At 39.8% G+C, this 17,163-nt stretch overlaps 1 protein-coding gene across 4 annotated transcripts in view; it reads right to left on the bottom strand.

Annotated features, from left to right (window-relative positions):
- Positions 1-17,163, bottom strand: part of TMCC2 (transmembrane and coiled-coil domain family 2) — a 127,175-nt gene that overhangs the window by 75,846 nt on the left and 34,166 nt on the right. Inside the window, exon 1 of one of the 4 annotated variants that reach the window (XM_089686349.1) lies at positions 10,994-11,204. The exons of the other annotated variants lie outside the window; for them this stretch is intronic. Within the exon in view, the coding sequence (XP_089542475.1) occupies positions 10,994-11,008 (15 nt within the window). The 5' untranslated portion in view covers positions 11,009-11,204. Of the gene's footprint in view, positions 1-10,993; positions 11,205-17,163 lie in introns of those variants that run through there. 4 annotated transcript variants of the gene reach the window in all.

Here is a 17,163-nt window from a genome sequence, read left to right as displayed (position 1 = left end):
AAATGTCTTGTTGATGTCCTGAGGTCCTGAGGAGAATGGGCAGACTGGTTGACATTCAGATGGTAGGGTTAAATTTGGCATAAACAACATGAAAGTATGGATCCAGCTTGCCTTGTGTCAATGGTTCAGGCTAGTGGTTATGGTGCAATGGTGTGGGGGATATTTTCTTGGCACATTGGGGTTGATTTACTAAAACTGGAGAGTGCAAAATCTGGTGCAGCTCTGCATGTAAACCAATCAGCTTCCAGGTTTTATTGTCAAAGCTTAACTGAACAGTTAGAAACTGATTGGCTACCATGCACAGCTGCACCAGATTTTGCACTCTGCAGTCTTAGTAAATCAACTCCATAGTGTACCTAATAAAGTGGCCGGTGAGTGTGGTTGGTGAGTGCTGCAGGATATTGGAGACTTTTTATCGTTGAGAGAGCATCCTCACAAATTGCATCTTAGTGTGGTACAGCAGTTGCACTGCTTCAGACCGCAAAACCCTTCAGAGGGTGGTGAAAACCGCCCAACGAATTATTGGTGTTCAGCTTTCCACCTTGGAGGACATTTACAAAAAGCGCTGTGTACAAAGGGTGAGGGGCATCATTAATGATTCCTCTCATCCTAACCATGGACTGTTCATACTCCTTCCATTGGGCAAACGATACAGGTGTCTCAGAGCCAGCACAAATAGACTGAAAAAGAGTTTTTTCCCAGTGGCTGTTAAAGCATTGAACAGCTAATCAATAGACAATATTGCATTTCTGTATATTTTATTCACCATTGCATACTGAATATTTCATCCATTAATGCACTACTCATTGCACCGATTATTGTATTACTGTTTATCCCAGACCCCTATTTTTGTTATACTGTTATTTATGGCAAATGGGCCATTTATGCACTTCTGGCTGGATGATAACTGCATTTCATTGGCTCTGTACATGTACTTTGCACAATGACAATAAAGCTGAATCTAATCTAATATATATACCGTATATATATATATACATAGATATAGATATGTATATATATACACACAGCTGTCAGCTTGATTTTATACACCTGTGGCCATGGAGGTGAAATACCTGAATCCAACAATTTGGAGAGGTGTCCCAATACTTTTGGCAATATAGTGTATCAGTATACAATATCAAATAGGTCCCAGGGCAGGTACATAAATACTGGTGGTCTGGCAGTGCACAGCGTTATAGTGTACTTGCCTGAGATCATGCTAAGTATATACATGTCTTTCTCTTCCAATGCTAACAGATGGACTGAAGATTTCAGATGTCTTCTTAGAAGAAACATTTCTGATATGAATTTCTAATCCATATTTTCATCCTTATTGACTTAACAATTTATGTTTGCTCTTTATGGAGCCTTTTTGAATTGTAACATTTAATGAAACTCAATAGATATACCATAGCTAATTATGATCATTAGCTGACCAACAGCTACATTATGAATGTCCTAAGTAGGACATGGCAATAGGATCTCAGGTACATCGACCTCAGGTGTAGTTACTGGCTCAGGATGTACAAAAATTGGCACTTGTAAGTTTTAAAAAAGAAAATTGGTTTATTCCAATGCTGTCTGAAGCTCCACCCCATGCTGAGTTCTCAAAATATGGGCATTCCCATGGGGGGAGATACAGCCAGCACTGGAGCCACTCTTCCTCTTCATTCTGCAGTCCACTATCACTTGTGAAGCCCTGTGCTTCCTTCTACTACAAACATTTCTAATGTAGTAGATGGCTGTGTGCTGCTGTGGGCTTGTATTTTTGTGAATTATCTGCATTGCCCTCCAGCGCTGTCAGTCACATAAGCTGACAGTTACATATGTATTTTCCTTTAAAAAGCAGACAGTGGTGGATGGACTTGGGTCTGGGATTGGGCTTAGCTCTGGGATCATTAGCAAAGGCAGCAAAGAAGGAACAGGGCTTTACAAGAGACAGGGATGGGGGCCTGCAAATGTTTGTCCTGGCAACGCTCACAGGAGACAGGGTGAAGGCTGTTCAGCTTTGTGTGTACTGTTTGCTGGACTCCCTCTCCTCTGTGCACTGTCAGTCTCAGGCAATGATAATTCCATCTCCCTTGTTCATTGTCATCAGACAGTGGTGAACCAAGTTGTCCGACCACACTGCTCAGTAGCCAGATAAAGTGTTATCCCTGGGTTCCCTGGGGTTTCAACAAGACTTTCAAACTTCCCGTGATACAACTTCTTTAATGATTTCTTTCTAGCGCACTCTGCTGAGAAAGCTCGAACAGCATGTGATAAAGAAAATACATGGTTATTGGTTCAAATCCCAACAATGTCACTATCTGCCTGGAGTTTGCATGTTCTCTTTGTGCCTGCATGGGTTTCCTCTGGGTACTCTGGTTTCCTCCCACACTCCAAGACATGGTGGTAGGTTAAATGGCTCCTGTCTACATTAGCCCTAGTATGTGTATGCAGAAATGTAAGTTAGGGCCTTAGATTGTAAGCTTCTTGAGGATTAGGGACTGATGTGAATGTAAAAAATATGTAAAGTGTTGCAGAAATTGATGACGCTATAAAAGTACCTGTAATAAATAAATAAATACTTTACATTACTACAGAAAAATCTATTAAGAAACTCACGATCAACCCAGGTATAAATATAGCAAGAGATCCTCAATATGCCTTTATATATGAACAGTAAAATAGGTCCTCTGACTCCCTGCCGATAAAAAAGTAGGAAGAAAGCAGCTGGCCAAATGTGACAAGGACTCGTAACTCAATCCCCCCTCCCACATGCCGAACTTTGACCGCCTCATATATCCCACTCAACACTTCAATATCTGAAATGATATGTGTAAAGATGATCCAACTTTTACCTCAATGCTCCAGATTCTTTTACAATGCATAAAATGTTTAAAGAGAGTCTGGTCAAAAGTGCTATTAAATATTAGAACCTGATTGGCTGACTCAGCCCCTGGTTTCTCCTATAACTTAAAGGAGAAGTATGGGACTTATGAAAAAATAAAGTTCCATAATCATCTCTATGCTGCAGCACGCGTGTGATGCTGCAGCTATCCCACATCAACTCTAAGACCACCTGATCACTCAAGTTCTTGGTCAACTCAGGCTCACTGGAGAACCGGGCTGGGGAGAGGACAGGAGCAGCTCTCTCTGGCTTACAGCCGCATGCTGAGAGGCACAGAGAGCTGTCAATTAGGCAGCTGGGTGTATCTCGACTACATTTCTTCAATAAGATATTGTATGATTTCTGGTAGGGCAATACTCTATCACAAATAAATATTTCTTTATTATTTAAGCATCTGGTATTTTGGGAAGAGATTAGCAAGTGGTCTGTACAAATTCTATCAACACCAGATTCCATCTTTTTTCTTTTATAAATATGGGAAAGCTGTCTAACTTTAATAAGGAAGTGAACATGTCTCTAAATAAAACTTGCTTACTTCAAACTTGGCGCATGGAGCACTGAGTGATACGGCACTGTGCTGACTCAGTAATACAGATGGTATAACATTACATCTTCATTGCTTCCAATAAAATACAGCCTACAGAGCCACATGCACCCATGAAATCTGCAGAGGAGCTGAATAAGATGAAAAACTCAACAGCAAGAGCAGCAGCAGAGTCTTTGTTCCTGTGGAAACAAACTCCAATATTACGCCTTTATTTGCCAGAATAAACTTGGTCTTCTGCAAAAGATAAAAATGAAATATAGGGGTACAGCTAGTTTCTGTGAAGAATACGAGGAAAGGTTTCCACTGCTGTCTTTATTCTTGCTGGGGAGATTTAATTTGTGAAAATAAATGTTAAAAGCGACATGGACAGCAAAAAAACAAATAGAAATTATTGTTATTTGTATTTTATTTTATATCTCTTCCACAGCCTAACCAAAATTGAAAAATAAATTGGCATACATTGGGTATAGAAAAGAATCACCTCCCTTTAAAATAATCACATTTTGTTGCTTTGCAGGCTGAACTAAAGGCAGACACAAATTGTGTTTTATCCAGATGTATTTACTCATTGCAACTTATAGCATCCAAGTGAAAGATATAACACCAACATGTCAAAAAGAAATTCAAAAACAGAATCACTGAGTTGGAAAAAGGATCACCCTCCCCTCCCCCTTATAAAAATGACTTGAAAACTCAATCAGGTGAGGCTAATCACCTTCTCAATGGCACACAAAGCTATTTGACTTTCAACTGTGATCAGCTGTGGTCATTTTAATTAGCTCAGCATGAAACAAGCTTTCCTGGAGCATTTCAGTTCCTGAAGCAAACAGTCAGTGGAAGGTGAAGTGGAAGATAATTGTTACAACACAGACCCTCCAAACTGGATGAAAGAGCAAGGAGAAAACTGGTTAGAGAGGCTACCAAGAGGCCTACAGCAACTCTGAAGCAGCTGCAGAAATGTATGAGAAAGAGCGGTCATTGTATGCATGTGACAACAATATCACAAATTTTACACAAATGTGGCTTGTAAGAAAAAAGCCACTCCTCAAGAAAGACCACATGCAGTCACGATAGAGCTTTGCCAAAACGCACCTTGAAGGTTCTGAGGCCACATGGAAAAAGGTGTTATGGTCAGATGAGACTAAAATGGAATTATTTGGCCTCAACACTAAACAATATGTCTGGCAGAAATCCAACACAGCTCACCATTCAAATAACACCATTCCTACAGTAAAGCATGGAGGTGGTAATATTCTCTTATGGGGGTATTTCTCTGCATAATAGAAGGAAAAATGGATGGGGTTAAATACACTCAAACATTTGAGGAAAATCTGCTGCCCTCTGCTAGAAAGTTGTCAATGGGAATAAGGTTTACCTTCCAACATGACAATGACCCAAATCACACAGTAAAAATGACCACACAGTGGTTGAAGGAGAAAAAAGTGAATGTTCTTGCATGGCCTAGTCAGAGCCCAGACTTAAACCCCATTGAAAATCAGTGGGATGACTTGAATACAGCAGTCCACAAATGGTCACCATCAAATTTAACTGAACTTGAGCAGTTCTGCAAAGAAGAGTGGGAAAATATTGCAAAGCCTAGGTGTGCAAAGCTAGTAGAGACATATTCCAACAGACTAAAGGCTGGAATTAAAGCAAAAAGGTGGTTCAACAAATTACTGACACAAGGGGGTGATCCTTTTTCCAACTCCGCAATTCTGTTTTTGAATTTTTATTTGTTTCTGACATGTTGGTGTTTTATCTTTCATGTTTCACTGAGTAAATACAGCTGGATAAAACAAAAATGGTGTCTGTCTTCAATTCAGGCTGCAAAGCAACAAAATGTGATTATTTTAAAGGGGGGTGATTCTTTTCTATACCCACTGTATGTTTCACTTTATATGATGTTTTAATTAAAGTATTTCTATGTTCAAAATGTAAGATCATATATTGTTTCCACATTCCAGATACAGTGTCCACAATGAATTTCAAAATTTTCGAGGCCTATTCTTATTAATCTGCATAGTGTGACATTTGTATTCACTATGGCCTGTACGTAGACACTGCTGTGTCACACATTTCACAGAGCCTGCGTTCTGAACTACAGAGGTGCTAAGAGGAGGAGTTTCAGGAGGTGAAGTCAGCACAGGAATCACTGCTTGCAGGTAGGAAGATACCATGTGATATGTAGTCTTTATAAACTGAATGTAAACAGCAGAAGAAAAGCATGCAGGGAATCCAGGAAGTTGTGGAAAGAAATGGAAGTGAAGGGGAATCTCTCAAATGGGACACAGATGGCAAAAAACCCTGGTAGGGTTTTTCCAAAAGGAAAAAAAAGTTATGTATTTAATACTACTTTAACTTGCTGTTCTGTTTTGTTTGTTTTTTAAAATGGTTGCTGTACTGGATAGACTGTATGTTATTGTGTTACATGTACAGATTTGAAGATTCATTCACTAGGAGCTACCTATTTTTACAGCAATTGCTCTGGTCTACCTGGTCAACAACTGCTGAGACTGTGACTGACAAACTTGCACTTAAAGTGATACTAAACACACACTGCTTAATTGACATTATCCCTTCTCTTTCAGTATGGGGAAGATGGCTCTGTAAATATTTTAATAATAATAGAAAAAAAACCTAAGTACCTTTTTCCTAATTGATATACAGCTGTCACATGACCCAGCTCTTTCTCAGCCTGTCTGCAGGGAAACATAAGCAGGAGGAGCTTCTACTCCCCTGCTGCTGGTCACATGTTCAAAATAAAAAACAAGTCTTTGGGATAGAGTTAAAATAAATTATTAATATCAATAATCTGTTTTGAATCATCATACGAATATATATTTGAAATCAAATCTTTATTATTTTTTGGAAATAATAAAGTGTGGGCAGATTTTTGCCAGTCACAGGCTGAGTCATGTTCTTCCAGTCTGTGAAGTAGATTAACAGGGGGGTAAAGCCTCCATCAATCAAGATGTAATATCCTACCTCTATTGTGTTTAGTTGGTTTGTGGGCAGGCACTAACAGCTTCTGCACCGCCCTATAGCAGAAATACTGCTACAGGGCAGCACGGGTGAGCACAATCACGTACATATATATATATATACAGTCATGGCCGAAATTGTTGGCACCCTTGATATTTCTCCAGGAAATCATGTATTTCTCACGAAACGTATTGCATTAACACATGTTTTGCTATACACATGTTTATTCCCTTTGTGTGTATTGGGACAAAACAAAAAAAGGGAGGAAAGAAAGCAAATTCGACATAATGTCACACAAACCTCCAAAAATGGGCTGGACAAAAGTATTGGCACCCTTTCACAACTGCGGATAAATAAGAATGTTACAAGCATGTGATGCTCCTGTAAACTCACCTGGGGCAAGTAACAGGTGTGGGCAATATAGAAATCACACCTGAAAGCAGATAAAAAGGAGAGACGTTCACTTAACCTTTGCATTGTGTGTCTGTCTGTGCCACACTAAGCATGGACAACAGAAAGAGGAGACGAGAACTGTCTGAGGACCTGAGAACCAAAATTGTGGCAAAATATCAACAATCTCAAGGTTACAAGTCCATCTCCAGAGAACTAGATTTGCCTTTGTCCACAGTGCGCAACATTATCAAGAAGTTTGCAACCCATGGCACTGTAGCTAATCTCCCTGGTCGTGGACGGATGAGGAAAATTGATGAAAGATTGCAACGCAGAATAGTCCGGATGGTGGATAAGCAGCCCCAAACATGTTCCAAAGACATTCAAGCTGTCCTGCAGGCTCAGGGAGCATCAGTGTCAGCGCGAACTATCCGTCGACATTTAAATGAAATGAAACGCTATGGCAGGAGACCCAGGAGGACCCCACTGCTGACACAGAGACATAAAAAAGCAAGACTACAGTTTGCCAAAATGTACTTGAGTAAGCCAAAAGCCTTCTGGGAAAACGTCTTGTGGACAGATGAGACCAAGATAGAGCTTTTCGGTAAAGCACATCATTCTACTGTTTACCGAAAACGGAATGAGGCCTACAAAGAACAAAACACAGTACCTACGGTAAAATATGGTGGAGGTTCAATGATGTTTTGGGGTTGTTTTGCTGCCTCTGGCACTGGGTGCCTTGACTGTGTGCAAGGCATCATGAAATCTGAGGATTACCAAAGGATTTTGGGTCGCACTGTAGGGCCCAGTGTCAGAAAGCTGGGTTTGCGTCCAAGATCCTGGGTCTTCCAGCAGGACAATGACCCCAAACATACGTCAAAAAGCACTCAGAAATGGATGGCAAAGAAGCGCTGGAGAGTTCTGAAGTGGCCAGCAATGAGCCCAGATCTAAATCCCATTGAACACCTGTGGAGAGATCTTAAAATTGCTGTTGGGAAAAGGTGTCCTTCCAATAAGAGAGACCTGGAGCTGTTTGCAAAGGAAGAGTGGTCCAAAATTCCGGGTGAGAGGTGTCAGAAGCTTATTGATGGTTATAGGAAGCGACTGATTTCAGTTATGTTTTCCAAAGGGTGTGCAACCAAATATTAAGTTAAGGGTGCCAATACTTTTGTCCAGCCCATTTTTGGGGTTTTGTGTGACATTATGTCATATTTGCTTTTCTGCCTCTGTTTTATATTTGTTCCAATACATACAAAGGGAATAAACATGTGTATAGCAAAACATGTGTTAATGCAATACCTTTTTTGTGTGAAATACTTGATTTTCAGGAAAAATATCAAGGGTGCCAACAATTTCGGCCATGACTGTATATATATATATATATATATATATATATGATTTTGCAGTGCACGTGCGCCCTACCCACACCGCCATTTGCGGCCTCGGCTGTTAATCACTGGGTCCTGGCCGGTGATTCCCCGCTGGCACCCGGCGATCTCTGAGGATTTCTGACGGGGGACAGATCAATACAGATCTCTCCTCTGTCAGCTCTTGCACACTGCTTTTTATGGCTCTGCATAGCAGAGCCAGCCAAAGCAGTGTGCTTACAGTGAAATACACACAGCCCCCATAGTAAAACAGAAAACAGTTAACCCCTTCGATCGCCCCAGATTTAACCCCTTCCTGCCCAGTGTCATTAGTACAGTGTCAGTGCTTTTCATTAGCACTGATCACTGTATTGGTGTTACTGGGGATGTCAGTGACACCAAGTCAGTTCCCCCCAGTGTCAGAATGCCCGCCGCAGTTCTGCTATAAGCTGCTGATTGCCAGCATTACTAGTAAAAAAAAAATCCAATATATATACCGCCATTCGTAAACACTAAAACACCAATTAATTTACATGTATTGGGATTTTTTTGTTAGCAAAGACATATAGCAGAATACATTTTGGCCTACATTTATGACAAAATTAGATTTTTAAAATTGTTTTACTGGACATGTTTAATAGCAAAAATTCAAAAATGTAGTTTTCTCAACATTGTAGCTTTTCTTTGTTTATTGTGAAAAAAAAATCAAAAAACAAACAGGTGATCAAATACCACTGAAGGAAAGCTCTATTTGTCGGAAAAAAAGGAAGTTAATTTAATTTGGGTGCAGCGTTGCATGACCTCGCAATTGTCAGTTAAAATAACGTAGCGCTGTATAAAAAAAAATGGCCTGTCAGGAAGGGGGGTAAATCTCTGGAGGGCAAGTGGTTAAGGAGGAGGGAGGGAGTAACCTGTCATTTGCCACTGTGTATACAGCACGTCCACATGTGTGACTCTATAGTCATATGGGTTGCTGAGATGTGATAGGGAGAAAATGCTTAGGGTAGAAATAAACTGAAAATTGAGCATGTGCAATAGCTGCCAACACTGCTCTGCAAAATCCCCAACTACCTTGGGGACATGGACAGAAGGGGGAGATAGAGAAAAGCAGGATCAACCAGGTTTTATGCAGAATACAGAAAATGAATCCCATAGTGAATGAATGAGTATGAAAAGCATGTGATACAGCATTTATCGATAGATTTTTATGATGTGGCTTTAGTGACACTTTAAGACTGTCTTGATCTGATGGCCCGGTGTGACTCTTGGCCTCAATGTGACTCCTAGGGGACCCCTCAAATTAAGCACTGCCAATGTTAGAAGCATTTTCTAGAAGTATGCAACTTAGCTAATCACCCCCTTTTCTTAAAGAAGTAAGAAAAGTGTTTAATGCATGTGCAGCTTCAGCATGTTGAGCAACTGACATAAATAAAGATGGTCATACATGGAGCTTCTTTTTTCTTTTGAACAGTCAATGGGCTGATTGAAAGCAAAAGAGCGGATACCCCCATCCACACACGTGAATTGGATGGGGGAATCCTCCTCGCTGTGCTATTGTAGTCTGACAGTGGGGACTCCTCGGATTTGCTGTAGCTGCTGATTGAACAAAATGAGGAGTTGATCCTTAGATCAACTTCTCTTTAACAGGAACACCCAAAGATAGATCAAAATTTAACTAGTCCCAGCTGAACTGGCCGAATTTTAAGCCATCTATGACCAGCTTAAAAAGACCCAGTGCTGCTGCTAACTCATAGTCTTCCCACCCATTGTTCTCAAGGAGACATCTGGTCTGCCTATGGCTAGAGTTACAGAGGAAAACAGTAAGGCACAACCATCGTGTAACACAACAAAGCAAGAAACAGATCCTGCATATGTAATAAGCAAATGTTGTTTTACTATGTTCATAAATATATAATTACAATGTGCACATAGAAATAGGGTTTAATACAATTTTTGAACACTATTATGACATAGTTACATATAGTTACATAGTTAGCCTAGCTGAAAAAAGACACAAGTCCATCTAGTTCAACCATGTGCATCATGATGCTCACTTTCATGTAACAAACATAAAAACAACATTTTCTCTTCAACACCCAGAGTATTGTAGAAAGCAATGTAGATAAATTGAATTTTAGATAAGTAACAAAACTGCTTTGCAACAACAGAAGGTTTGTTTAGTACATCCAAATATGAAAATCCTATTGAGAAACTTAATTTAACTATACATATGTTGCTGCAATAAAAACATATTCTACATGAGCAACAGGCATGCTACCTGAGTTCTGCCAATTTTAATACTGCTGTCAAGTTGAAGAAAAGTAATATGATAAGTACGCAGGCACATTAGGACATTTGTATATGTGTTTTCATGGTGGCAGACAGCTGGTATGTTTAAAGTGTTGCCGTGTTTAAAAAGAGCTGTTAAGGTGAGGTGTTGTCATGTTTATTGCACTGCCACAGTAAATACTTAGAATGCAGCCAACTTAACAACTACATAAATCAACCATTCCCAATACTTGTAAAGAAAGTAATGTTTGATAACATAACTACGAAGTAATACTGATGTTTATCCTTATACCCTAGAAATGATACATTGTTATGTGTTCAAAGTGGTGCATGGGTTACAGTGTTATCAATGTTCTGGATTCTGAAACACGGAAATACAATTAACATAATAAGTTATCAACTGCTGTGTCTATGGATAGTTCAAATACCTGTAACTTCTACCATTAAGGAAGTTGGTTGAATAATGATTTGCAGAATAAAAAAATTAGGTTTCAAAAATTTTTTTTTTTTTGCCAAGAAACTCACCAGTATGTGTACCATACCCCTCTTTTCCTGTTAGGTCAATGTTCTATCAACCAGTGAACAGTAGTCAAGTAACCACGGACCTGGTAAGATACACATCCTCATCTGTCTTCCCATTCTGTTACACAGTAAGGAGGTTTTTATTTTTTTTTCCCTGACGCCTCCCTATGTAGAGTCATACCACAAGACTGTCTTCTTCTCATAGACTTTCAACCAGCTCAGGAAACCTGTAATCCCTCCTGGAGAATCATGGGAATAGACTGGCAGGTCTCCAAAATGGGATTAGTACAGAAAGAAAAGCATTCACAGTGTATGAGAATGCAGTATAATTGGTCAATGTAATCATTATTTCTTACCAGCTGAGGGAGCCAGATGACTGCTTACTGAAACAAGCTAATTCTACATAAAGTGAACACTGACAGATTGTAAGGTTTACACAATTCCACAGAATGCAAATGCTGATAAAGTGAAAGGCCTTTCCAGTGACCAATGATTTTAAGGGCAGAATAGGCAGCTGCCTGGGGTCCTAAACCCAGAGGTCTGTGGGGATGCTAAAATGTTCCACACTTTATTGCTGTTTACTGTTAATTGCAACTTTGCAAGTCTTCAGACAGAAGGTGATTAGCATTAGTAGTTTTCATATTATTCAAAAAAATTGCTTTAAAACAATCTGATCATACACATTTCATATACACACTTCTCGTACCTTGATGAATTACTTTGGTATGATCTGCCACCATCATGAGTACTAATTACTTGAGATCCAAATCAAAATTTAAATCCTTGTGTTCCAGATCATTCAGAAATCATTTACGTCAGAAGCAAAACATAAATGTCTGTCTACCCTGACCCTTACGCATGCTTGCATTAAACTGGAGGAGCCCATGAATTGAAAATAGCTCAGGGCCCATGCTACAAGTAATCAATCCACCACTGGGTCTCTACAAAGCCAGCTCCTTCCATAAGTATTGGGGCAGATGAAAGTAAAGAAAGTGAATTTATACTGCTACCATTTTTTACAAAATACCTGTTGATCCTGCCCAAAAACAAACTGTAATATATTGCAGCTTACTGGTAGATATGGTGGCTGCATTTATTCTCTTTTGTCAGGGTTTTTTTCTTTAATTTTCACCTGTTGATCCTGTCAGCAACATAGAGGGTCAATGCTCACTTACTGTATTTCATCGATTGTAAAACATTACTTTCACTGGCTGTTCACTCCTGATCTGGAAAACAACACCTAACCCTCACTTAACTGCCATATCATAGGGGGAGGTGTTCTGTAGTTCACAGACAAAAACTGAGCAGAGCTGATGACACTGCTTAAGATTTCATTGCAGCGGAGGCAGATTGCACAGGGAGTTACAAGCTTTCTAGTTTTCCGGCAGGCTTAACAGGTATTTGCTTGCATTTATTAAACAGATACAACAAAATGCTATCTTCAACAGACCAAAATACAGCATTTCCTCAAATTCATTGCTATGGTTTACATGCACTTTAAAGTTATATTAAAGCTACTTACCTACTCTGCAATAGTTTTGCACAGAGCAGCCCCAATCCTCTTCTTCTTGGGTCCCCCGCTGGCTTTCCTGGCTAATCCCCCATGCTGATTTCCCACATATGAAGCAGCTTGCTATGGGGGTACACCTGTGGGCTTGTTCTCGAGCCACACTGTCTGTTGACACAGACAAGTGGCTCAGCCCCCCCCCATAATTGGATTTGACGCCCTGCCCCCCACTATCAATATGCCCAGTGAAGAGGGACAATGTCAGGAGAGATGCTGCTCTTGTGCACACAGCTGGATCAAGATCGGGCTCAGGTAAGTACAGGGGTAGGGAGGGCTGGAGGGATCTTCTGCAACAGTAGGTTTTTTACCTTGATGCACAGAATGCATTAAGGGAGAAAACCTTTAGGCTTTAGAACTACTTTAAGATCTGCCTTAATAAGTGACTGCAGCTTCTTCAGGAAACATTGTGGAAGGCCTAAATCCTGTGCTTTCTAAAGCTGAAAAGTTGTTAAGTTTTTATTATACAGTTCCAAAATTCTGTTTCTTTCTCTGAAAAGGTAATAAGCTTGGACCCTTTTGAGTTATAGTTATATAGTTAGTCTGGCTGAAAAAAAGACAAAAGTCCATCCAGTTCAACCATTAAAAAAAAAAAAAAAGTTACAATCCTATACCCACAATTGATCCAGAGGAAGGCAAAAAAAAAACCGAGCAAAGCTTGATACAATTTGCTCCTGCAGGGAAAAAATTCCTTCCTGATCCCCGAGAAGAAATCGGATATTCTCTGCATCAACGTTATCTATAAATGTTAGTATCCAGTTATCTTCTGTGTATCTAAGAAATAATCCAGGCCTTTTTTAAAGCAATCCACATTTGAGAGGGTCTATTCCACATTTTCACAGCTCTCACTGTGAAGAAACCTTTCCATGTTCAGAGATTAAATTTCTTTTCCTTCAGACATAAAGAGTGCCCCCTTGTTCTCTGTGATGACCTCAGGGTGAATAGCTCTACACCTAGTTCACTATATGAACCACTGATATATTTATACATGTTCATCATATCCCCCCTTAACCCCTTGCCGTCCGCCTGCTGTTTATAAACGGCAGGGCGGTGGCAGTCCAGGGGCGGGTTGCCGTTCAGAAACGGCACCCGCCTTTTCTAGCTGTGCGCGCTCCCTGGGGGCGCGCAGCACCGCAATCCGGTGCCCGCTGTGTCCTCCGGACAGTGAAACACCGATCGTCAGACGGGACCTCTGTACGAGGTCCCGATCATGTGATCACTGATTGGCCAATCAGTGATCACATGCAAAGTAGTAAGCAAGATGTCACTTGTGACATCATTGCTTACTATGTGTCACATGGTACAAGGCTATTCACAACAGCCTTGTACCATGTGACAAGCTGTGACCAATCACAGCTCACTCAATACTTCTTAATGACTGCAAGAATGCAGACAGAGAAAGAGAAATGATTGCTTTTACATCCTATATGGGTGTAAAAGCAATCAGTGTAAAAAAAAAAAATCTTCATCACCCCCCACAAGTAGTACAGTGTCACCATGGTGACACTGTACTGCTAGGGTGACAGTATGTAAAAAAAAAAATAAAAATAAAAAATAATAATATAAAAAAATAAAATAAAAATGTAAAAAAAAATGTTTAAAAATTATAATTTTTGGTTATAAACTAATTTGGATTTTTTTTTTTACTAAAAAAATAACAGAATAAATTTTGACCAAGATTTATGATGAAATATTATATTTTTGCAAAAGTTTAAAATAAAACACTTTTTTTCAAAATTTTTGGACTTTTTCATTTACATAGTAAAAAAAATAAAAATCCCAGCGGTGAATAAATACCACCAAAATAAAGCTTTATCTGTCTCAAAAAAATGGTAAAAAATTCATATGGGTACAGTATTGCATGACCGCGCAATTGTCATTCAAAGTGTGATAGCGCTGAAAGCTGAAAATTGTCCTGGACAGGAAGGGGGTAAAAGTGTCCGGACAGGAAGTGGTTAATCACCTCTTCTCAAGAGAGAATAAATTCAGGTTTGAGGAATGTAGTTTTTAGGTTTTGGGCTTTAAAAAAATCCTACTGAGTTTGTTATTGTACTCATATAGAACCTGCTTCTTTTCTGCTAGACTGTTCTTTACTCTTGAATAATAGAAAAAGTCACATTGGTCCTGCAGGGTTTTGCAATTTGCCACATACTGACTGTTCTAGGAATTATTTGTGCGAAGACTCTAGTTCACACCGGTGCGACTTGTCATGCGATTTGACAGTTCCAAATCGCATGACAACTTTTGGCAATGGAACCATGAAGAACAGTGCGACTCTGATTTTGAAAATAGTTCCTGCACTATTTTCGGCGATTTCAGGTGCAACTTGCATAGCCAACTGTTCATGAAGTCGCACAGATGTCAGGCAAGTCGCACCTAAAATTGCACTGACATGCAGCTTTGAAATCACGCAACTTCAAGTGAAGTAGCGTGATTTCAAACTTGCATTCAGTGTGAACCAGGGCTTATCCTGTATCTAGGCTAGCAAGAAGCTTACTTGAGTTGACCATTTATTTTTCAGTCTGAAACTGTTAATGAATAAAACTGATCACACATTTATGAGTCTCCCAGATCATCAAAAGGCTTAGATCTCGGTCTACATTATTAGTGAAAGAGGAATCAAGCTCGTCATCTCTTCCTGGACCAGTAGGTCCTGGAATAAAGTTTTGTTTAGCCCCCAATAACTTTATTTTGCTAGGAACCCATAATAGTGACTGCGAGGTGAATAGGAGCATACGGTAGTTGTAAATTTAAAGATTAACAATAGTTTCACCTTGTATTCTAGAGAGATTGTAGAAAAGACATAAGCAACAAGTGATTAGGGGAAAAGTTTAATTTGGTATGACTAGCAATTCACCAGTGAAGGAGCATGTAACTGTGCCAAATGTAATTCTTGTTTTAATTTTTTTAAAGTATAGGAATGACAAGTGGGATGTACCTCTCAAAATGTCTAAAATAAGGTCATATAAAATGATAAAAAATTCTGCCCAGCAAAAGACATCCTGAGAATTACTGTGGGTCTTCACACACTAAAAGTTAGCCTGCAATTACAAGCTACGTATTAGACATTGGCTAATACCCACAAAGTTGTTACCAATTGTTTTTCCCATTTTCATCTGTATTTTTTAGTCCTGTGGTTCCAAGGGATTAAGTCTGCAATATGGATCCTTATCTTTTTTGATTTACCAATAGGATTGTGGCAATGGTAGGCGCCACTGGAAGGTTTGAGGATTATATCTTTCTTTAAATGAGTTTCGAGTCAATAGACTATTTGGTTTCCCATCCTTTTAGCTCTGAAGGGAATATTCAGACCCTTCATTTTATGGAATATTATTTTAACAGGGCCCATTTACGGTAAATCCCACGTTGAATATTCAGCGGATGAACTTGGATGAGGTGAAGGGAGGGAGGACAGCCTGGAGGTAAAAGCAAAAAAAAAAAGAAAAAATATGGGGGGAAAGGAAAAAAAGACAGAAGGGAGTGGGGGGATTTGATTCTTTAGCGAAAAATTGTGTATGGAGGGTAAACCTTTATGTGAGAAGGAGCCTGCATGTGTAAAGGAGCAAGCTGTGCTTCCAGCAATAAAGATCATGTTAATACTGAATGGTTCAGAGGTGGCCCCTGAAATAAACTGATCAGCAGGTGGGAATATTGTTGGCATCGAAGAAATACATGCAACATTTGGTTGCTTTAGTAATATGTTTAGTAACATATACAATCTTTCTAACAATCATCAATAACATTTACTAATAGATCTACATTGCTTATCCATTTCTGGATCAATTACTTTGTACTTATCCATGAAAGAAGATGGTGAGTATTCCAGTCAGGCTTCATGAGGTACAGTACATAAATGGTCTATACCTATAGCAAGGGCATTATTCAATTTTAGTCAGAGCTTCACAGTTTGTTTTTATCTACAGACACCCCTTACCTGCTTAGGCAGTAAAGATGAACTAGACCAGGGGCCTCCAAACTCTCTAAACATAGGGCAAGTTTACTGTCCATCAGACTTTCGGGGGGCCGGAGTGTGACCATTGGGAGTAGAAATTGTCCTGGCATCAGTGGGAGTAAACAATGCATCTTTGGTATTAAGGGGAGGAATAATGCCGCATCATTGATATCAGTGGGAGGAATAGTGCCCTGTTGTTGGTGTCAGTGTGAGGAATAGTGCCCCATCATTGGTGTAAGTGGGAGGAATAGTGCCCCATCATTGGTGTGAGTGGGAGGAATAGTGCCCCATCATTGGTGTCAGTTTGAGGAATGGTGTCCTATTGTATCAGTGGGAGGAATAGTGCCCCATCATTGGTATCAGTGGGACTAATAGTGCTCTATCATTGGTATCAGTGGGAGGAATAGTGCCCCATCATTGGTATCAGTGGGAGGAATAGTGCCCCATCATTGGTATCAGTGGGAGGAATAGTGCCCCATCATTGGTATCAGTGGGAGGAACAGTGCCCCATCATTGGTATCAGTGGGAGGAATAGTGCCCCATCATTGGTATCAGTGGGAGGAATAGTGCCCCATCATTGGTATCAGTGGGAGGAATAGTGCCCCATCATTGGTATCAGTGGGAGGAATCGTGCTCCATCATTAGTATCAGTGGGAG

This window comes from Staurois parvus, unplaced genomic scaffold (assembly GCF_062004578.1).
Source record: "Staurois parvus isolate SC_StPar_1 unplaced genomic scaffold, SC_StPar_1.0 ptg000395l, whole genome shotgun sequence".
NCBI classification, from domain to species: domain Eukaryota; kingdom Metazoa; phylum Chordata; class Amphibia; order Anura; family Ranidae; genus Staurois; species Staurois parvus.
The sequence above is the reverse complement of the archived record's forward strand: the minus strand, read 5'-3'. Positions and strand labels throughout refer to the sequence as shown.